The sequence below is a fragment of the Candida jiufengensis genome (assembly GCF_024610255.1).
Source record: "Candida jiufengensis strain CBS 10846 chromosome Unknown scaffold7, whole genome shotgun sequence".
NCBI classification, from domain to species: Eukaryota; Fungi; Ascomycota; class Pichiomycetes; order Serinales; family Debaryomycetaceae; genus Lodderomyces; species Lodderomyces jiufengensis.
In genome coordinates this window covers 66,062-82,624 of record NW_026261556.1, presented here as the reverse complement: position 1 = coordinate 82,624, position 16,563 = coordinate 66,062, and the positions used below count along the sequence as shown (strand labels likewise).

At 28.3% G+C, this 16,563-nt stretch overlaps 6 protein-coding genes across 6 annotated transcripts; 2 read left to right on the top strand and 4 right to left on the bottom strand. All coding sequences in view use genetic code 12, as the record gives it.

Moving 5' to 3' along the window:
• Window positions 1–168: 168 nt before the first annotated feature.
• KGF54_000668 (uncharacterized protein) lies at window positions 169–1,932 on the bottom strand (the record flags this gene model as incomplete). The annotated part of the gene is made up of 1 exon (XM_051766605.1): window positions 169–1,932. One exon carries the CDS (start codon window positions 1,930–1,932, stop codon window positions 169–171), a length of 1,764 nt encoding a protein of 587 aa, XP_051621882.1.
• Window positions 1,933–3,171: 1,239 nt separating this feature from the next.
• Window positions 3,172–3,609, bottom strand: FAV2 (Fav2p; the record flags this gene model as incomplete). The annotated part of the gene is made up of 1 exon (XM_051766604.1): window positions 3,172–3,609. The coding sequence occupies one exon, from the start codon at window positions 3,607–3,609 to the stop codon at window positions 3,172–3,174; it is 438 nt and encodes a 145-aa protein (XP_051621881.1).
• Window positions 3,610–5,141: 1,532 nt separating this feature from the next.
• KGF54_000666 (uncharacterized protein) lies at window positions 5,142–7,619 on the top strand (the record flags this gene model as incomplete). Its single annotated transcript, XM_051766603.1, has 1 exon — window positions 5,142–7,619. The coding sequence occupies one exon, from the start codon at window positions 5,142–5,144 to the stop codon at window positions 7,617–7,619; it is 2,478 nt and encodes an 825-aa protein (XP_051621880.1).
• A 100-nt stretch (window positions 7,620–7,719) lies between these two features.
• RET2 (coatomer subunit delta) lies at window positions 7,720–9,336 on the top strand (the record flags this gene model as incomplete). Its single annotated transcript, XM_051766602.1, has 1 exon — window positions 7,720–9,336. The coding sequence occupies one exon, from the start codon at window positions 7,720–7,722 to the stop codon at window positions 9,334–9,336; it is 1,617 nt and encodes a 538-aa protein (XP_051621879.1).
• Window positions 9,337–9,586: 250 nt separating this feature from the next.
• Window positions 9,587–10,855, bottom strand: PDE1 (3',5'-cyclic-nucleotide phosphodiesterase PDE1; the record flags this gene model as incomplete). Its single annotated transcript, XM_051766601.1, has 1 exon — window positions 9,587–10,855. The coding sequence occupies one exon, from the start codon at window positions 10,853–10,855 to the stop codon at window positions 9,587–9,589; it is 1,269 nt and encodes a 422-aa protein (XP_051621878.1).
• A 2,148-nt stretch (window positions 10,856–13,003) lies between these two features.
• On the bottom strand, window positions 13,004–15,409 carry KGF54_000663 (uncharacterized protein; the record flags this gene model as incomplete). Its single annotated transcript, XM_051766600.1, has 1 exon — window positions 13,004–15,409. One exon carries the CDS (start codon window positions 15,407–15,409, stop codon window positions 13,004–13,006), a length of 2,406 nt encoding a protein of 801 aa, XP_051621877.1.
• Window positions 15,410–16,563: the final 1,154 nt, after the last annotated feature.

The following is a 16,563-nucleotide window of genomic DNA, read 5'->3' as shown; positions in this document are numbered from 1 at the left end:
TAATACAACTTGTATATTAGATAGATAAAAATCTTACATTCAGTTTGAATACTTATAAAAACTTTTATACTCTTACTATTGTATATGTATATTAATTTGTGGTGATAAATCCGTTTACGAAGTTCTACTTTTATAAAAAATTACTCTATAATGCATTCATTTCTATGTCTATACTTTTATAGGATATACAACTCTCATGCAATAAGTCACTAAATTGTTTCTTAATAAATGTTCATACCTCTCTATTTTCTCCTGTAGCAATTCCTCAGTCTCTTCAACTTCCTCAACTTTTTCATCTATTTTAAGGTACCCACTTTTAGTAACACCACTAAGTTTTTCTAATTTTAATTTTGTATCTTCATACCTCACCCTCAAAACTTTTTTAACTAAATACTCTCTTAGTATTAAAATCAACAAAAAGCAACTGAAAAAACAAGTACCAGCAAAGATCTGTGTATGCAAATAAGGATTTGACAATGATTCATCAACCAAAGACAATGCAATAACTTCAGAAACTAAACAAAAGAAAGACACAAAGATATTGATCCCTGACCAACCAGCGGGTAGTTTTTCAAGTTGTCCTTCTAACGAATCAGCAGCTAATGGTTGTGCTAATGATGAACCAATACCAATAATAAACCCAATAATTACCGCAAATGCAATCAATGATCCAAAAGTCTTTGCATTAATCCAAAATGCATACAATAAAATACTAATTAATAAGCAACAACAACCAGTGAAATTTGCTCTACCATATTTATCAGCAGTTAAACCCATACACGGTCTTCCAATAATTTGAGCAGCATTCATAACTGCCGTGAGCACAGAACCTTGTTGATGACTTAAACCTATAGCAGAAGCATAAGATGATAAACTAAATAACATTAAAGTATACCCTATTAATGCAATAGCAAACCATAAACTTAATATACAAACACCCCAATTTTTAAAAACTTTTGGATCAAAAATAACCTTGAAATTCTCCAACATATATTCCTTACTAATTCTTTCTTTAAATGGTGGAATACTACTGGAATTTCTAGGTCTCATCATTAATGCACAAGTTGCAGCTGAAAATAAAGTAACAAATCCAACCATTCTTAAAGCCCATCTTTGATCACCAGTATCTTGAATGACTTTATTAACACTAAGGGAAAAAATCAACCCACCTAATCCAGCACCAGAAACACAAAGTCCCATTGATCCTGCTCTTTGTTTAACAAACCAAGTTGGTAAAATTAAAGTTGCAGGTATAAAAATTAATGAAAAAGATATTCCAACAGCTACTCCTTGTGATAAATATAAATGCCAAACTTTTGTAGCAAAAGATGCACAAATCCAACCTAAAGTTTGGAAAATAATTCCAATTCCACAAACATATTTAAATCCTAACACTTTATAAAGAAATGCAGATATAGGAGATAAAAAATTTGCTAAAAATACAACAATACCACCAATTAATGCAAAATCATATTCAGTAGCTTCAGGAAAAGTATTTGAATTTAAATAATAATTTAAAAATACACCAAATCCAGCATTTGCACCCCAAGTTGAAAAAACTCCCAACATTGCACAAGTTGCCATTACCCAAGCAAAAGCACCATCAGGTGGATGATCTTCTTGTTCTTCTTTTATTGGTTCTTCTTCTTGTATACTTTGAATATTCCTACTTGTGGCTCTATCAATTTCTTGAGCCACTAAAAAATCAGCATCACCTCTATCTACGTAATCTTTATTACTTTGTATTTGATCATCTTTTATCCCACTTATTATTCTTGAAAGTTCTGATTTTTTACTTGAATATGTATTAATTGATTGATGAGTTTGTAATGATCTTATAGGATATATTTCATAAGATGTGGTTTGTTCTAAAGATCTATGAGATTCATCAGATGTTGATTTTTGTTCCAGTAGTTCATCTGAATATGTCATTAGTAATGATATAGTTTATAAATAAGGAGTATAAATGAATCTTGATTTCTGAGTTGTTTTAATATAATAATAATATTTCTCTTTTGCATTAGTAATAATGGAATAATAATAATATGAAATGAGTAATAAATTAAATTCCGTGCGGCTGGAGAATTTTCAATGCGCTTAATACTGTATTTAAATTTTTAGTTTATAGTTTTTTAAGTCTAAAAGGTTAAAAGAAATTTTACTTAATTAAATATTGAGTTATTGAAAGCGATTAGCGATCTTTCATATAAAGTTTAATGATTCCACAGCATTTATTTAATTTTTAATATGTGTCATAATTTGAGTCATTTATACTAAATCTAATTGTATTCATCGAGATGTGTGTAATTTTGTTGATGAAACATGAAGTTATTTTGTAAAATGATTTTTTCTTGAAAAATGATGCAAAATATTAGAAGATTTTTGTTTGTCTGTAAATTGTGTCAAAAACTTTGTATTTACAATTTCTCAAAACTTGTTTCAAAAGCTCATAAGTTTACTTTTCTCTACTAATTTAGATACTTAAAAGCAATATAGATCTAAAATCTGTTGACAAGCAATGTTTTGAAACTCATATTCTGCAACAAATATGAAATTAGTCACAAGATTGAAATATACGCTACCCCAGCAACCTTTTTGTATTGTGGTACGGATGTTGTGACATTGATTAATATTTTGATGCCATACATCGCGTAAAGTCATTGCCGATCCTCTGATGCTTTTGAAAATTATTACTGATAATTGTGACTTCTTTTGTCTTTCGTATTCTCAAATGCAGAACTTATATTATTTTTGTCAATTTTCAATTTTAAACGATTAGTTATTTGCAAAAGGTTTTAATTATTTGGAAGGAGCAGAGTTGTGAAAGACTTTATCTCTAGACTCGATTGAATTTGAATCAGAGCAGTATAAAGTTTTGATACGGTTAAGTTAAAAATTGTGAGATAAATTTAGTCAGAGGAAGATTTTTTTACTACATTTTGAATTGATTCTCTAGCGATTATTTCTTTTATTAGGTATATATTAAATTGGGAATTAAATCTTTTTGTAAATTTTATGGATTGAAGAATTGAATACAATTTATTTTTTTGTTTTTTGTTTTTTGTTCCTTGGTTTTGAATATAAAGAATTTTCTATTTCTAGTTGCATAATATTCGTTAATGGTGTGTTTTTGATCCGTTGATTTACTTTAGCAATACTGTTGAAGCATCATCATGATACAACATAAAGCAACAAAGTGAATATCAAATTTAATATTATGAAACTATTACCTAATTTTAGTGAACCACCTTCATTATTTGATGAAACTGAATTTGGAGTACCACTTAAAGTTAAAGATTTAACATCAGAACTTTGAGCAAAACTTCCCAAAGCATCACTCAATTGTGAATTATCAGTTGCATAAATTAAACCAGATTCTGATAAATCGGATGGTGAATCAGTTATTGAAGAATTTATTATTGATGATAATGTTGTCGATAATGTTTGTATTGAATTTGAATCTATATTTAGACTATTATTGTTATTATCATTGTTAATTATTGACGATTTTGCTATATGTAAATTTGTTAATGATGGTGTTACCGTTGATGCTATATTTGCTACTTGTGAATCTAATAATAAGTTATTTATAGTTATTGATGGCAGCATTATTTTATATGTTGTAGTGAATTATATTGATTGAATAAATTGAAGTAAAGGTGATGATATGAGTAAATGATGAGTTATGTTATGTGTATAATCAAAAAAGAAAATGTGGAATTTGGTACTTATTTATAACAAAGAAGAACAAAAATATAAAAATATGTCAAAATTTTTAATTGAAACAAATTAAATAAATAAATTAAAAATTTTTAAACTTTTTTCCCCTGATTTTTTTAGTTAATAGCAAAAAAAGATACAAAATTATATTCATATCGAATTTATTAATAATGTAAACAAAAATTTTTTGAATCGTGAAGAAATATATTGTTTTAAATTCCAAAATTTTATGTAGATAATGTTAAAACTAATTAATATTTTATGCTATTGTTTTAAATCGACATGTATAATATGAACTATATAATAATAATAATTTATTCTCGAGAAAAACTTCTTTATTTGGATATATAAATTCTTGAATACAACAAACCTTATTTTAAAATACTACAACAAAAGGTTAAATTAAACTTTACCAATTAGTTATAGTTTCTTCCCAAGATTACACATTTTAAACAATTTATTAATTGAGTTTGTGTCATGAACCCTCAAATTTTTTTGACTAAAAATTTAATTGTTTATACATCAGTATAAATTAATTACATCATAATACATTAAACGATGATAGTTCTTTTTAAGGTACACACATTACACTACATTCTTTTTAATAATTGATATTTTAAGGTACCGATTTGCAATTTTATTAATATTAGTATTATATATATATCTCATTCGTCAAATTTTGAGACTAATGCATTCCATTTACTAAACAATATGAGAGGAAACGATAATGATTTAAATTAACGAACATTGATAGTTTGACGATTATTCTTTTATCAATGTTCATAATTTATTCTTATTTTTGCTATTAAATATTTTAATACTACAATTAAAATTTTTGTTTAGTTCGCGTTATATTTAAATACAAAAGAAAAATAATAATACTAAAATTTTGATGAACACAATATAGAAAAAAGTTTTAACAATTGCACTAAAACTAAATTTTCAGTTAAACTAAGTTTTCCAGATTTATATGCAACATGTAGAAATTATACTCCCGAGGTTTTTTGGTCGTTAGAGTTTGGAAATAGATTTTGATTTATGTAAATTTTTAACGAAATTCTCACAATTTGACAAAACCTCGAATAGGAGTTAGTAAAGAGTGCAAGGATTCATATTATATACTTTGAATGTATAACTAATTTGTTTATTCAATCTCAGGCTATACAGTTCCAAGCTTTGTAATATTGAATACGTAACGTGCAGCTTTTTCTAGTACTTTGACTTATCACAATCTCTAAAAACTATATAGTTTTGTTAAATCATTCATTTGGCACTCAAACCCTTTACATAAAATTTCTGTGGCAAGTGCTTTTAGTATTGTAAATGGATTTTATTGTTATATTCTATTTTGTTGCAAAAATTTGGAATTTGGTTGTAAAAAAAAAAATTGGTTGTAAAAAACACCAAACAAGAATAAATTAATGACTACACCTCCACCAAAAGTATTAGATTATTTGAAGAGTTTGAAGAGTAGTTCCCAGAGATGGGATGTATCTACACCACAAGTTTCAATACCAAAATTTAACAATGAGACTATAAAATTAGATAAGAATTGTGCATTAATTTTAAAAAATCATTTTAAACCAAAACCTGTGAAAGTTGAGTTGAAGTATTTACCTCAAGTTATTGTTGCTGAAAAATATTTTATGAATGTTCATGAAACTCCTTCCAAAAATGAACTGAAAACTTCAATTTACAAAAAATTTGAACCTGTTGAATTACCAGAAATTGATGAAACAAGTGGTAAAAAATTGATAAAACAACTTAGTGAAGAAAATATTGCTTCAACTTATACTCCAATACAACTCCCATCAACTGAAGTGAAACTAGATGTCATTAAAGAAATTATATTTGCTGATGTACCAATTATTTTAACATCCAAATATGAAAAATCACAACCACCAAAGTTTCCAAAATGGCAAGACGAAAATATAAATTTATTTGATTTGATTCCAGAACAAATTAAAACTAAACCACCAGTGATAATACCAAAATATGAATTAATACATCATGAATACCAAAAACCGAGTTTTATGATCCCACTAAATCAAATCATTACACCAAAAATGGAACTTAAAATAAATCATCCAAAATGGGACATTGAACAAGATACCCCACAAACATATAATCTTCATGAATTAAACCACATGTTATTCAATTTAGATACAAATTTTAAAAGTAGAAAATATATGATTCAATCAATAACTTCATTTAATCCAGTACAAAAAACAACATCTCAAATTTTATTTGGATATTTCCAAAAACTGTTTAATTTAAAAAAATGGTATTTAAAAAGATATCAGTTACTGATTGAAATGGAATGGAAACCATTCACTACCAAATTAGAAGATATTCAATCGATATTTTTATTTGAAGAAATTGTATCAGTTTTCGAACCATCACCTAAGCAAAAGTCTGGGTTAAGTAAAATTGAACAATTGGATTTGATTTTGGAACATCCTATAATTTCAGTAGGAGGCGAAGTATCATTTGACGCACCACTTTCAACAATCAAATTACCTTCAAATAGTGAAAAATCAACTGAAACACCCAAATCTTGTGATTCATCAACGAAGTTAGCAAAAAATCGGGGTGTACTAGCCGAAGTACCTAAAGTAGTCGAAAAACCAACTGAATCACTCCAATCTTGTCAAGAGACACCCAAATTAACCAACTCAGGACCATTTAAAACACTTCAAAAAACTGAATCATCTTTCAAAAAACCAAATAATAAGCAAATTATAGTCGAAGCATCAACATTCAATGGAGTTGTTAATACATCCAATGATGGACAAAGTTTTGTTTTCCCAATTAATATAAAAAGACGTGATCCATTAACTGATATTACCAATAAAGTGAAACCATCTATTGAACAACCAAATAAATCTCAAGTACCAACAAAAAAACGTGATTTATCAACTAAAGCACTCAAAAATTCTGAATCGTCACTTACCATAGCTGAACCTGCATTACCTACTAAAGATGTTGATTTACCAAAAAATGTACCACGAAAATCAACTAAAACTCCTCATGAACAGTCAGTGGATTTACCTCATTTAACCAATCAAGCAACTTATCACAATGACACCGATGATTTAGATCAGTTAGTTGCAAAAAAGAAAAGAAAATTGAATAATCAACCTATCATACCTAATGAATTATCATTTGTTCTGTTTTTAGCACCGCAGCAACCACCACAACCAAAATCTTCTATTCCTCCACCGCCAGAACCACAAGAAACAACATTTTTAACTGATTCAACCAAGGAATATCAATTTGAAACAAATCAATACATCTTGATAAATCAGAAATTATGGGACAAACAATATTCATTTGTTAACGCAATAAAAAGTAAAGTAAATTTAATTGATTGTCAATTTGTTCATGATGTTGACTTAGTTGTGAACTTAAAGACTGGGATATATATAACTAAGATTAACTCATTAATTCAAATAAACTTGAAAAATGAGTTCTTAATAATGGAAGAACTAATCAAGATGAAACAACATTTTCATAAATTGTATGTAATTGCAATTGGTAATGAATCAACTTTAAAAAATGGTGGTGACAATTTACAAAAATTCTTATTGGTTTGTGCTTCTTTAAATATCAAATTGTTGTTTATTTCTAAAGATGATTTAGAATTATGGTGTCTTGAAATTATTGAATTTGAAAAACCTTACCAACCAACAAAACTAATAGATGTTGAAGATTTAAATTGTAATTTACTTTGTGAAATGGGATTAAATAATTTTCAAGCTAATGAACTATTAACAAAATATAATTTAAAACAATTTATTAATTTAGTGGTAAATAATAAATCAAATTTACTTACTGAAATAATTTGTATTGATTTATTAAATAAATTAAAATATATTTTGATAGAAGAATTGAAATAATTACACTACCACCAAAATGTTGATTTTTCAAACAACTCAATTGAAAAATAAATAAAACACGTTAACCACTACCACAGACCAAAATCAGCACTATCAAAAAATGGTTGTTTTATCTGCATCAATTTGTACCAGAGGTGGTAAACCATTATTATCTAGACAATTTAGAGACATATCCAGAGATAGAATCACATCATTATTATCAAATTTTCCATCATTAATTTCCAATTCTTCAAATCAACATACATCAATTGAAGATGAAAATGTTAGATATGTTTATCAACCATTAGAAGAATTTTATATAGTCTTGATTACAAATAAGACATCAAATATTTTACAAGATATCGACACATTACATTTATTTGCTTCCACTATCTCAACATTATTAAGACAAATTGATGAAAAAGAAATTTTTGAAAATTCATTTGATATAATTGATGCATTTGATGAAATTATAAATATGGGATATAAAGAAAATTTAACTTTGAGTCAAGTACAAACATTTTTGGAAATGGATTCTCATGAAGAAAAAATTCAAGAAATTATTGAAAGAAATAAAGAATTGGAAGCAACTGAAGAAAGGAAAAGAAGAGCAAAAGAAATTCAAAGAAGAGAAATGGCAAATAAAACAAGTGGTGGTAATGTTGGAGGTCCTGGAAATTTTCAATTTAAAGCTCAACAACAAAGTTTCCAACCTACTTATCAACCAACAACTATAGTTGATTCAAATCATCAAGAATCAAAATCTTCATTTAATAATAGACCAAGAGGTGGTGGACTTCAATTGGGTAAAAAAACCACTAAACCAACCACAAATACTGCAGCAGAACCATTATTATCAAATCAACCTGTTTTTAATAGACCAACACCACCATCATCACAACCACCAAAAAGTGCATCACCATCCCCATCAATTCAACAACAAAAAGTCCCAAATAATGGTATATTAATCACAATAAATGAAACAATAAATGCAAAATTAACAAGAGATGGATCTGTTTCGAGTTCAGATTTAAAAGGTACATTACAATTAAGAATCAATGAACAATCATTATCAAATTGTAAAATTTTATTAAAAATTGATGAAAAATCAGACAAGAAAAATTTAAAACCACATCCAAATGTTGATAGAAGTATATTTACAAAAGATCACGTTTTAACAGTAAAAGATAAATCAAAAACTTTCCCATTTAATGATCAAGGATTAAATATATTAATGTGGAAATCAAATGGTAAAAATGAAGATTTAACATTAATTCCAATTGTTGTTACTGCTTGGGTTAATATAGATGAAAATTCAATAGCTCAAGTTACATTAGAATATGAATTAACTTCAGAATTTATTGAATCACATCCTAATGAAGATTTTAAAATAGAAAATGTTAAAATTTTAATACCTGTACTTAATGATGAGATTCAATTACAAGAAAACGAAGTAATTTCATACGATGTTATTGAACAAGGTACTGTTTTTAATATTGGTTCAATTACTACACAGGAACCTCTGGGATCATTTGAGTTCTCAATTCCAGTAGAATCAGAAGATCAATTATTTCCTTTGGAATTACAATTTGATATCAATCAACAAAATGTATTAGAGAATGATATTTCTTTAGGTGGTATATCTATTATTGATGTTGTTTCTAATGATAATGATGAAAAATCTTTACCATTTAATTTACATTCGAATATTATTTCTGAAAATTATATAGTTAATTAGCTAGCTATTTAATGCAATGAAAGAAGTAAAACAAGATTAATGAATGACAGCGATCTCTAAAAGTTTATTTTTGTAGTATGACCATCTACTTTACCAAGTACAACGTAGTTACTTAAAAGTTATTAAATTCTATTGGAGTTGTATTCCTTTGTCTATAAGTTGGGCTTTTTATTGATTAATAATGTCTTTTTTGTTGATTTATATGATCGAAGTGTTATACATGACCACTTAAAATATCCTTTGTATCTGTTTATACAATTATAGTTGTACCACTTAATGCAATTGAAAAAAAACACCCCAAATTTTCATCTACATTTAATTTATTTAATTCTGTTAAAATTTGTTTTCTTGGATCTTTAATTTGTCTCTTATTAGATAATATAGGTTCTTTTATATGATTAATAATTATATTTAAACCTTTTAATGGTTGTTCAATATCTTTATTTAATTCTTTAATTTGTTTCTCCAATTCTTTCAATTCATAAACAACATATTTTGGAGTTAAATGACCATATAATTTATTTTCATCAATTTCAAAACTATTTGAACATTCTAAAATTATTAATTTTAATTGCTTTTGCAATATGAGTGGTGATATCCTTTTCCATATTTTTAAATTATATTCTAATTTACTTATTTTATCACTTTCAAAATCTCCAAATATTAGTACTGATGAATCGTTTCTTGTTATTAAAAATGCAGTTGATTGATAATGCAGTGTTGTTGGATCGTCTACTTTGGATTGTTCTATTTTTGTTTTAATATATTCTTGTTCATCAACACCTGCGGGTATAGTAGTTACACTTGAATGTCTTCTTTCGTCTCCTTCTTCTTCATTTGATCCATTCTCCTTATGCTTATGTTTTTTACTTTCTATCATATTTAATTCTCCATGACTTAAGGGAAACATTTCAACCTCATAATTTCCTATACTTGTTGATTTTTCAAACTCCAAATTATTTAAATTTAATATATCAAAATTGGGCATATTTGGCCATACAATCCCATTAAAGAAATGATTTTGTAATGCATTCATAGTATATTTTGACCCAAATACTTGTTTCGGAGGATTATTGGTTGGAAAACCTGCTGAATTTATAATTAATGAAGATACATGATCTAAATGAGGATGAGATATTAGAAAATTATTTAATTTATTAAAAATTAATTTTGTATATGATATAGTATTGAAAATATTAAAATTTTTAAAAGGTTGATTTAATTTTATTGTATTATGATAATAATATGAAATTGGTTCAGAATCATAATAATAATTTAATAAATTACATGAAGATTTTTGAAAAGTACTTTCTTGATAAATTATATCTGTTAATTTCCCCATACCTGATCCAGCATCAATTACTAAAATTTCATCATTTTCTTTTAATTCTGTTGGTTTATCATCTTCAACTTCTAATAATTTTGAATATTCTATATTTGTAGATTTTAATAATATTGAACATGTATTTCCTTCTAGTGGACCTCCACTTGTTCCAAGAAATGTTATTTCAAATGACATGGTAGTAGAAATATGTATAACAAATGAAAATTGAATATAAAAGTACAGAATAATTAAATATAATTAATAAATGTTTGATTTATTGGTAGTTTAATGAATTTAAATGTTTGAATAAGTTTAATATATATCTGGTGCGCAACAATTGAAATTAAAATAGTTTTATTAAAAAAATATTAATTTAAAGACAAAATACTAAAGGATTTACAAACATAAATATATCTTAAACTTTAAAGTTTATAGTATGAATTTAAGAACATCAGATTCGATCTACTCTGATGTCATCAATTTACTTTGTTATCTCTATATAAAATTTATTGAAAATACAACACATTGAAAATTGTCTTAATTAATTTATTTATTGCAAAAAAAAGAATTCTTGAATAAAAAATTAAAAAAATAAAAAAATAAAAAAAAAAAAGAATAATTCCCCAAAAGTTAAAAATTTCTTTTTCTTTACTGTAACATTCATCTGATAAGAGCTACCAAGTTTTTAGCACAAAACTTTATTTAACTTTATTGTCAAATGTGTATTGAGATTAAAGAACATTGAATGGCTGATGATATTTCACTCCAGACTTATCTTTTGAAATGAACTAAAATGCAATCTATATCAACTTAATATAGTTTAGAACCAAGCTCAAAACTGGTATTGAAATTGTAGGTTCTGGGCTACTAAGTATAGATCATTGTCTACACTTCAGGAATAATAATATGCAAGGCTAGTCTGTTAAAGTAACATTTATGCATCTGAAATTGATACTTTTCTTGTGAATGAGTTGATTCAATAAACATCATAGTTTCATGACCTTGATGTAAGCATCAAAATGTTTTAATATATTTAGTTTGTGTCAAGTCATTTTGATATATTTTGAGACAATCAATATTAATTTTTTTCTTTTTGCAACCAAAATATTATCATATCAAAATAATTTGCAACGAATTTTTACTAAATATAGATCGATTTCCTGATTTTTTAAAAAAATTATTTTGAATTACATTTTTTTCTACTTTCAATTTCATATACAAACTACAACAACATAAACTTCTTTTAATATAACAATTCAAAGGTTTTGCACTTATCAAATGAAATGCTATAGATAAGTCCATTAATTGATTTAATTTTTACATATTATGAAATAAATTTACTAACTGACATTTTTTAGTCCTGGTGAATAATGGTTTCAACATTTTATGAACATGATAAATGCTATGCGAGTAGGTTTGGAGCAGAGATAAAATAAAATAGTTTTGACTGCTGCAAGTTTCAGACCAATGAGATTTACCAAACTGTAAAACCCAATTGTCCTAACTTTTGTTAGATTTCATTTTGGTGAATTGCAGGTATTCCGCTATTTGCTAATTATTAAAGTGGTTAATTTGGTGTTCTACGTGTAGAGGCACCTTAATTTGATTCATCATGTATACTACTAACATCAATATTCTAGTGATCATCAAATAAGCAGAAAAAGTATGGATAAAAGTAGAAGAATATTTGATGTACAACATTGAACATAATAGTGGATACAGGATGGATTTCAATATATTTATTACTAACTGTAAAAATTATAGGCATCAAATTAATCATGCGTTGCTAGATTAATATTTGGGATTTATTTAAAATTGGTCAAACACAATTTAAGCATTGGACTTTGTGGTTTGATGAGTTTGATTGATTTTGAAGCTTCATGTGGTCTTGATGAAATAAAAAGATCTTATTTATTCAATCCTACTTGCTAGCATTTAATAGTGTTCATAATTGATAACCAATAAAAAGGAATTAAGTTAGAATTTTGGTTTTATATAGTTGGTTAAATAAATAGTTAAATAGTTCGTTAATTAAATAGTTAAATAGCTTGCAAGATTGGTATAATTTAAAATTGTTTGGAAGATTAAAGAGCTTACAAAGTAGAAACATGCTTTTGAATTAAAAAATGAGAGTCCTTTTATTACTAGACTAACTATACCGAATATAAAATTATATCATGGACAGAACCAATGTAAATAGAATAAAAAAATCTCTGCAAAAAAACTTGAAATTGGCGAAATAAGCTTGTGAACAAAAGAATTGAAATAATATAATCAAGGAATTGATAAATGTGATGAAATTCTAATAAATAAAAATTAACGAAATTTGAATACAAATTGAATCTAAATTAAAGCACCAATAAATGAAATTAAACCTGCTAATAATGAGAATCTTAAACCCGAACCCGAGCCTTCATGAACTGAAATAACTCCTGATTCGTGTGACCCAACTATAGCTGATCCTGAATTTGATTGAGCAGCAACTGTTGGTGCTGGGGTCCAAGAAACATATGAAGTATATCCAGTAGCAGATTTAGTAACAACTGACCAACCAGTTGTAATAGTATGAACTTCACCACCTGCAGCTGTTGATTTAATAATTGTAGTTGGAACTTCAGTTGGAAGATATGTAGTATATGTTTTTGCTCCTTCAGTAACAATATTATAACCAGTTGTATATTTATGAACGACACCTCCTTCGGTTGATTCAATAATAGTAGTTGGAACACTCAATGGGCAATAAGTAGTGTAGATTGTTTCTGCTTCTGAAATATATTTATAACCTGAAGTATGAATGTATGTTGAACCTTCTGAAACACTAGTAATATATGTAATGTCATATTCACTTGATAATGGACAATAAGTAGTATATGTTGTATAATCATTTGTAATTGTTGTTACACCAGTAGTAAAAGTTGAAATTGGAGTACAATGACCTTCAGAACATGACGTAATTGTAACGACTGTTTTTGATGCAGCTTCAATGGTTTCTATTTCAGTTGATAATGGGCAATAAGTTGTATAAGTAGTTTCAGCTTCGGTGATTGTTGTTAATCCTGTTGTAAGAGTTGCAGCAGCTGAACAATGACCTTCACTACATGATGTGATCGTGAGTGTTATTTCTTTTGGACCTGAACCTGAACCACTACCTGAACCATTTCCTGAACCACTTCCTGAACCACTTCCTGAACCGTTACCTGATCCATTACCTGATCCATTACCTGATTCATTACCTGATCCATTACCTGATCCATTTCCTGATTCATTACCTGATCCATTACCTGAACCATTTCCTGATTCATTACCTGATCCATTACCTGACCCACTTCCTGAACCACTACCTGAACCATTTCCTGAACCACTTCCTGAACCACTTCCTGAACCACTTCCTGAACCATTTCCTGAACCGTTACCTGAACCGTTACCTGAACCGTTACCTGATCCATTACCTGATCCGTTACCTGATCCATTACCTGATCCATTTCCTGATCCATTACCTGATTCATTACCTGATCCATTACCTGATCCATTACCTGAACCATTTCCTGATTCATTACCTGATCCATTACCTGACCCACTTCCTGAACCACTTCCTGATCCATTACCTGATCCACTACCTGATCCACTACCTGATCCTGTGCTTGGACCCGTTGAGTTTGACCATGCAAATCCTGATGAACTAGCTGGTAAAACTGGAATACTTGATGAAATTGGTCCCAATTTGCTTGAAGAAATTGAAGCTGGTTTAGCAGAAGAAATTGGAGCTACAACATCAGATGATTTAGGTGATTGAACAACAACACTTGATAAACCTGATGAGATTGGTGGTGGTTGAATAACTTCACTTGAAAAACCTGGAAGTGAAATGACTATAGCACTTGATGGTGCGCCTGGTGCAATCGAAATTGCAACGGATGAAGCTGGTGGAGCTGGAGCAACGTTTGATGAAGCTGGTGGAGCTGGAACAACATTTGATGAAGCTGGTGGAGCTGGAGCTACGTTTGAAGAAGCTGGTGGAGCTGGAACAACATCTGATGAGGCTGGTGGAGCTGGAGCAACATCTGATGAAACTGGTGGAGCTGGAGCGGCATTTGAAGAAGCTGGTGGAGCTGGAGCAACATCTGATGAGGCTGGTGGAGCTGGAACAATATCTGATGAAGCTGGTGGAGCTGGAGCGGCATTTGATGAAGCTGGTGGAGCTGGAACAACATTTGAAGAAGCTGGTGGAGCTGGAGCAACATCTGATGATGCTGGTGGAGCTGGAGCAACGTTTGATGAAACTGGTGGAGCTGGAGCAACATCTGATGAAACTGGTGGAGCTGGAGCGGCATTTGAAGAAGCTGGTGGAGCTGGAGCAACATCTGATGAAGCTGGTGGAGCTGGAGCAGCATTTGATGAAGCAGAAGGATCATCAATTTTAGTATAACCTGGTAAATTACTACAATAAGTATTATAAAATTGATATTTGTTCAATGTGTTATATTCAAGATCAAGACAAGTGGATAAACAGCCTTGCCATGCAACAAGACGAGGATTACCTGGGGCATTGTTACAAACACAATCAAATTGAACTTTTTTATTAGTTATATCTCCTTTACAACCCCGCATAAGCAGACTAGCATATTGACAAAGTGGCATCACATCAAAACAAGCATCTCTTTTTTCAATATCAAATACATTAGGAAGAATTGGATCTATTGCTGTTGCAATTGCAATTGAAGTGAGTGATAAAATTGGCAATAATTTCATTATTGAATTAAGCGAATGAATGAAGTTGTGAAATAGTTATTTAATGTTTGATAATGAGAAAGTTGCAAATCTAATTGACAATTGTAGAAAATTTGGTAATTATATATATTCAAATATCATGATAATTTTGAATCTAGAAATTCATTTCGTATTTGAGAACATTTATTAAATTTACCTAAATTATCCTTGTTCCATAGACTTTATACAATATGTGATTTTCTATATTGCATCTTAACAATGATTTCAAGATTAATATTTGCACAACTAATAATTATTTCTTTACGGCATTTTGAACTGATTTCTTCTTCAATTGTAACGCCAAACCAGCATGTAAGTCAAAAGTTTGAGTGATTGACAGCTTCCATAATTAAATAACTCATTTCACGTCAACAAAGAACGGAATTCTTGCTGCATTGGTATTCCTTATCAAACTTTAACAAATTGTCTAGATACGTCAAATCTTTAAACCAAAATAGTAACTGCATAATTAAATTTGTTTTGATCTCAATTAAATTTACTCATATTTCGTAAACTGACCATTCTATTACTTATTTAATAATACATCAATAATAATCATATAATAATGTTGTTCTTGTAATAATAGTAATACTCGCTTAGTATTTGATTATGAATGTTAAAGTTTACGAATTATTTAATTAATTTATAAATTCTTTTTTGTGAGATTAATTATGTCCGGAACTACAATTGATTTTACAACAAAGTTCAAAAATCATTTATCATTATTGATTCTAAAATCATTATTAAACTCATTTATTATAGTCAATTCCACTAGATTTTGATAGAACAGGCTTGACTGACATTTTCCATGATTTTCATCATATGTAAACTTCAAACCTCTACTGAGATTTAGAATTCAGATTTGCTGCATTTAGGTTTTGCGTTTGCATGAATCATCTTTGATTTTCCAAATCTAATAAGTAGCCCAACGGAAGTTCAATTCTTCACATGTGGGTTAGTATTTAAATAAGTAATAAAATACAATTTTGTTAATTCAAAGCTATTAGAACTTCAAAATACGAAGTTCGATAATACATTAGTTACGAGTAAGTTCTTATCTTTGCTTGCAAATTTACCATTTAAAGATTGATTATACTCTTATTCTTGCCATATATTAAATCGAGCAAGTTTTATAG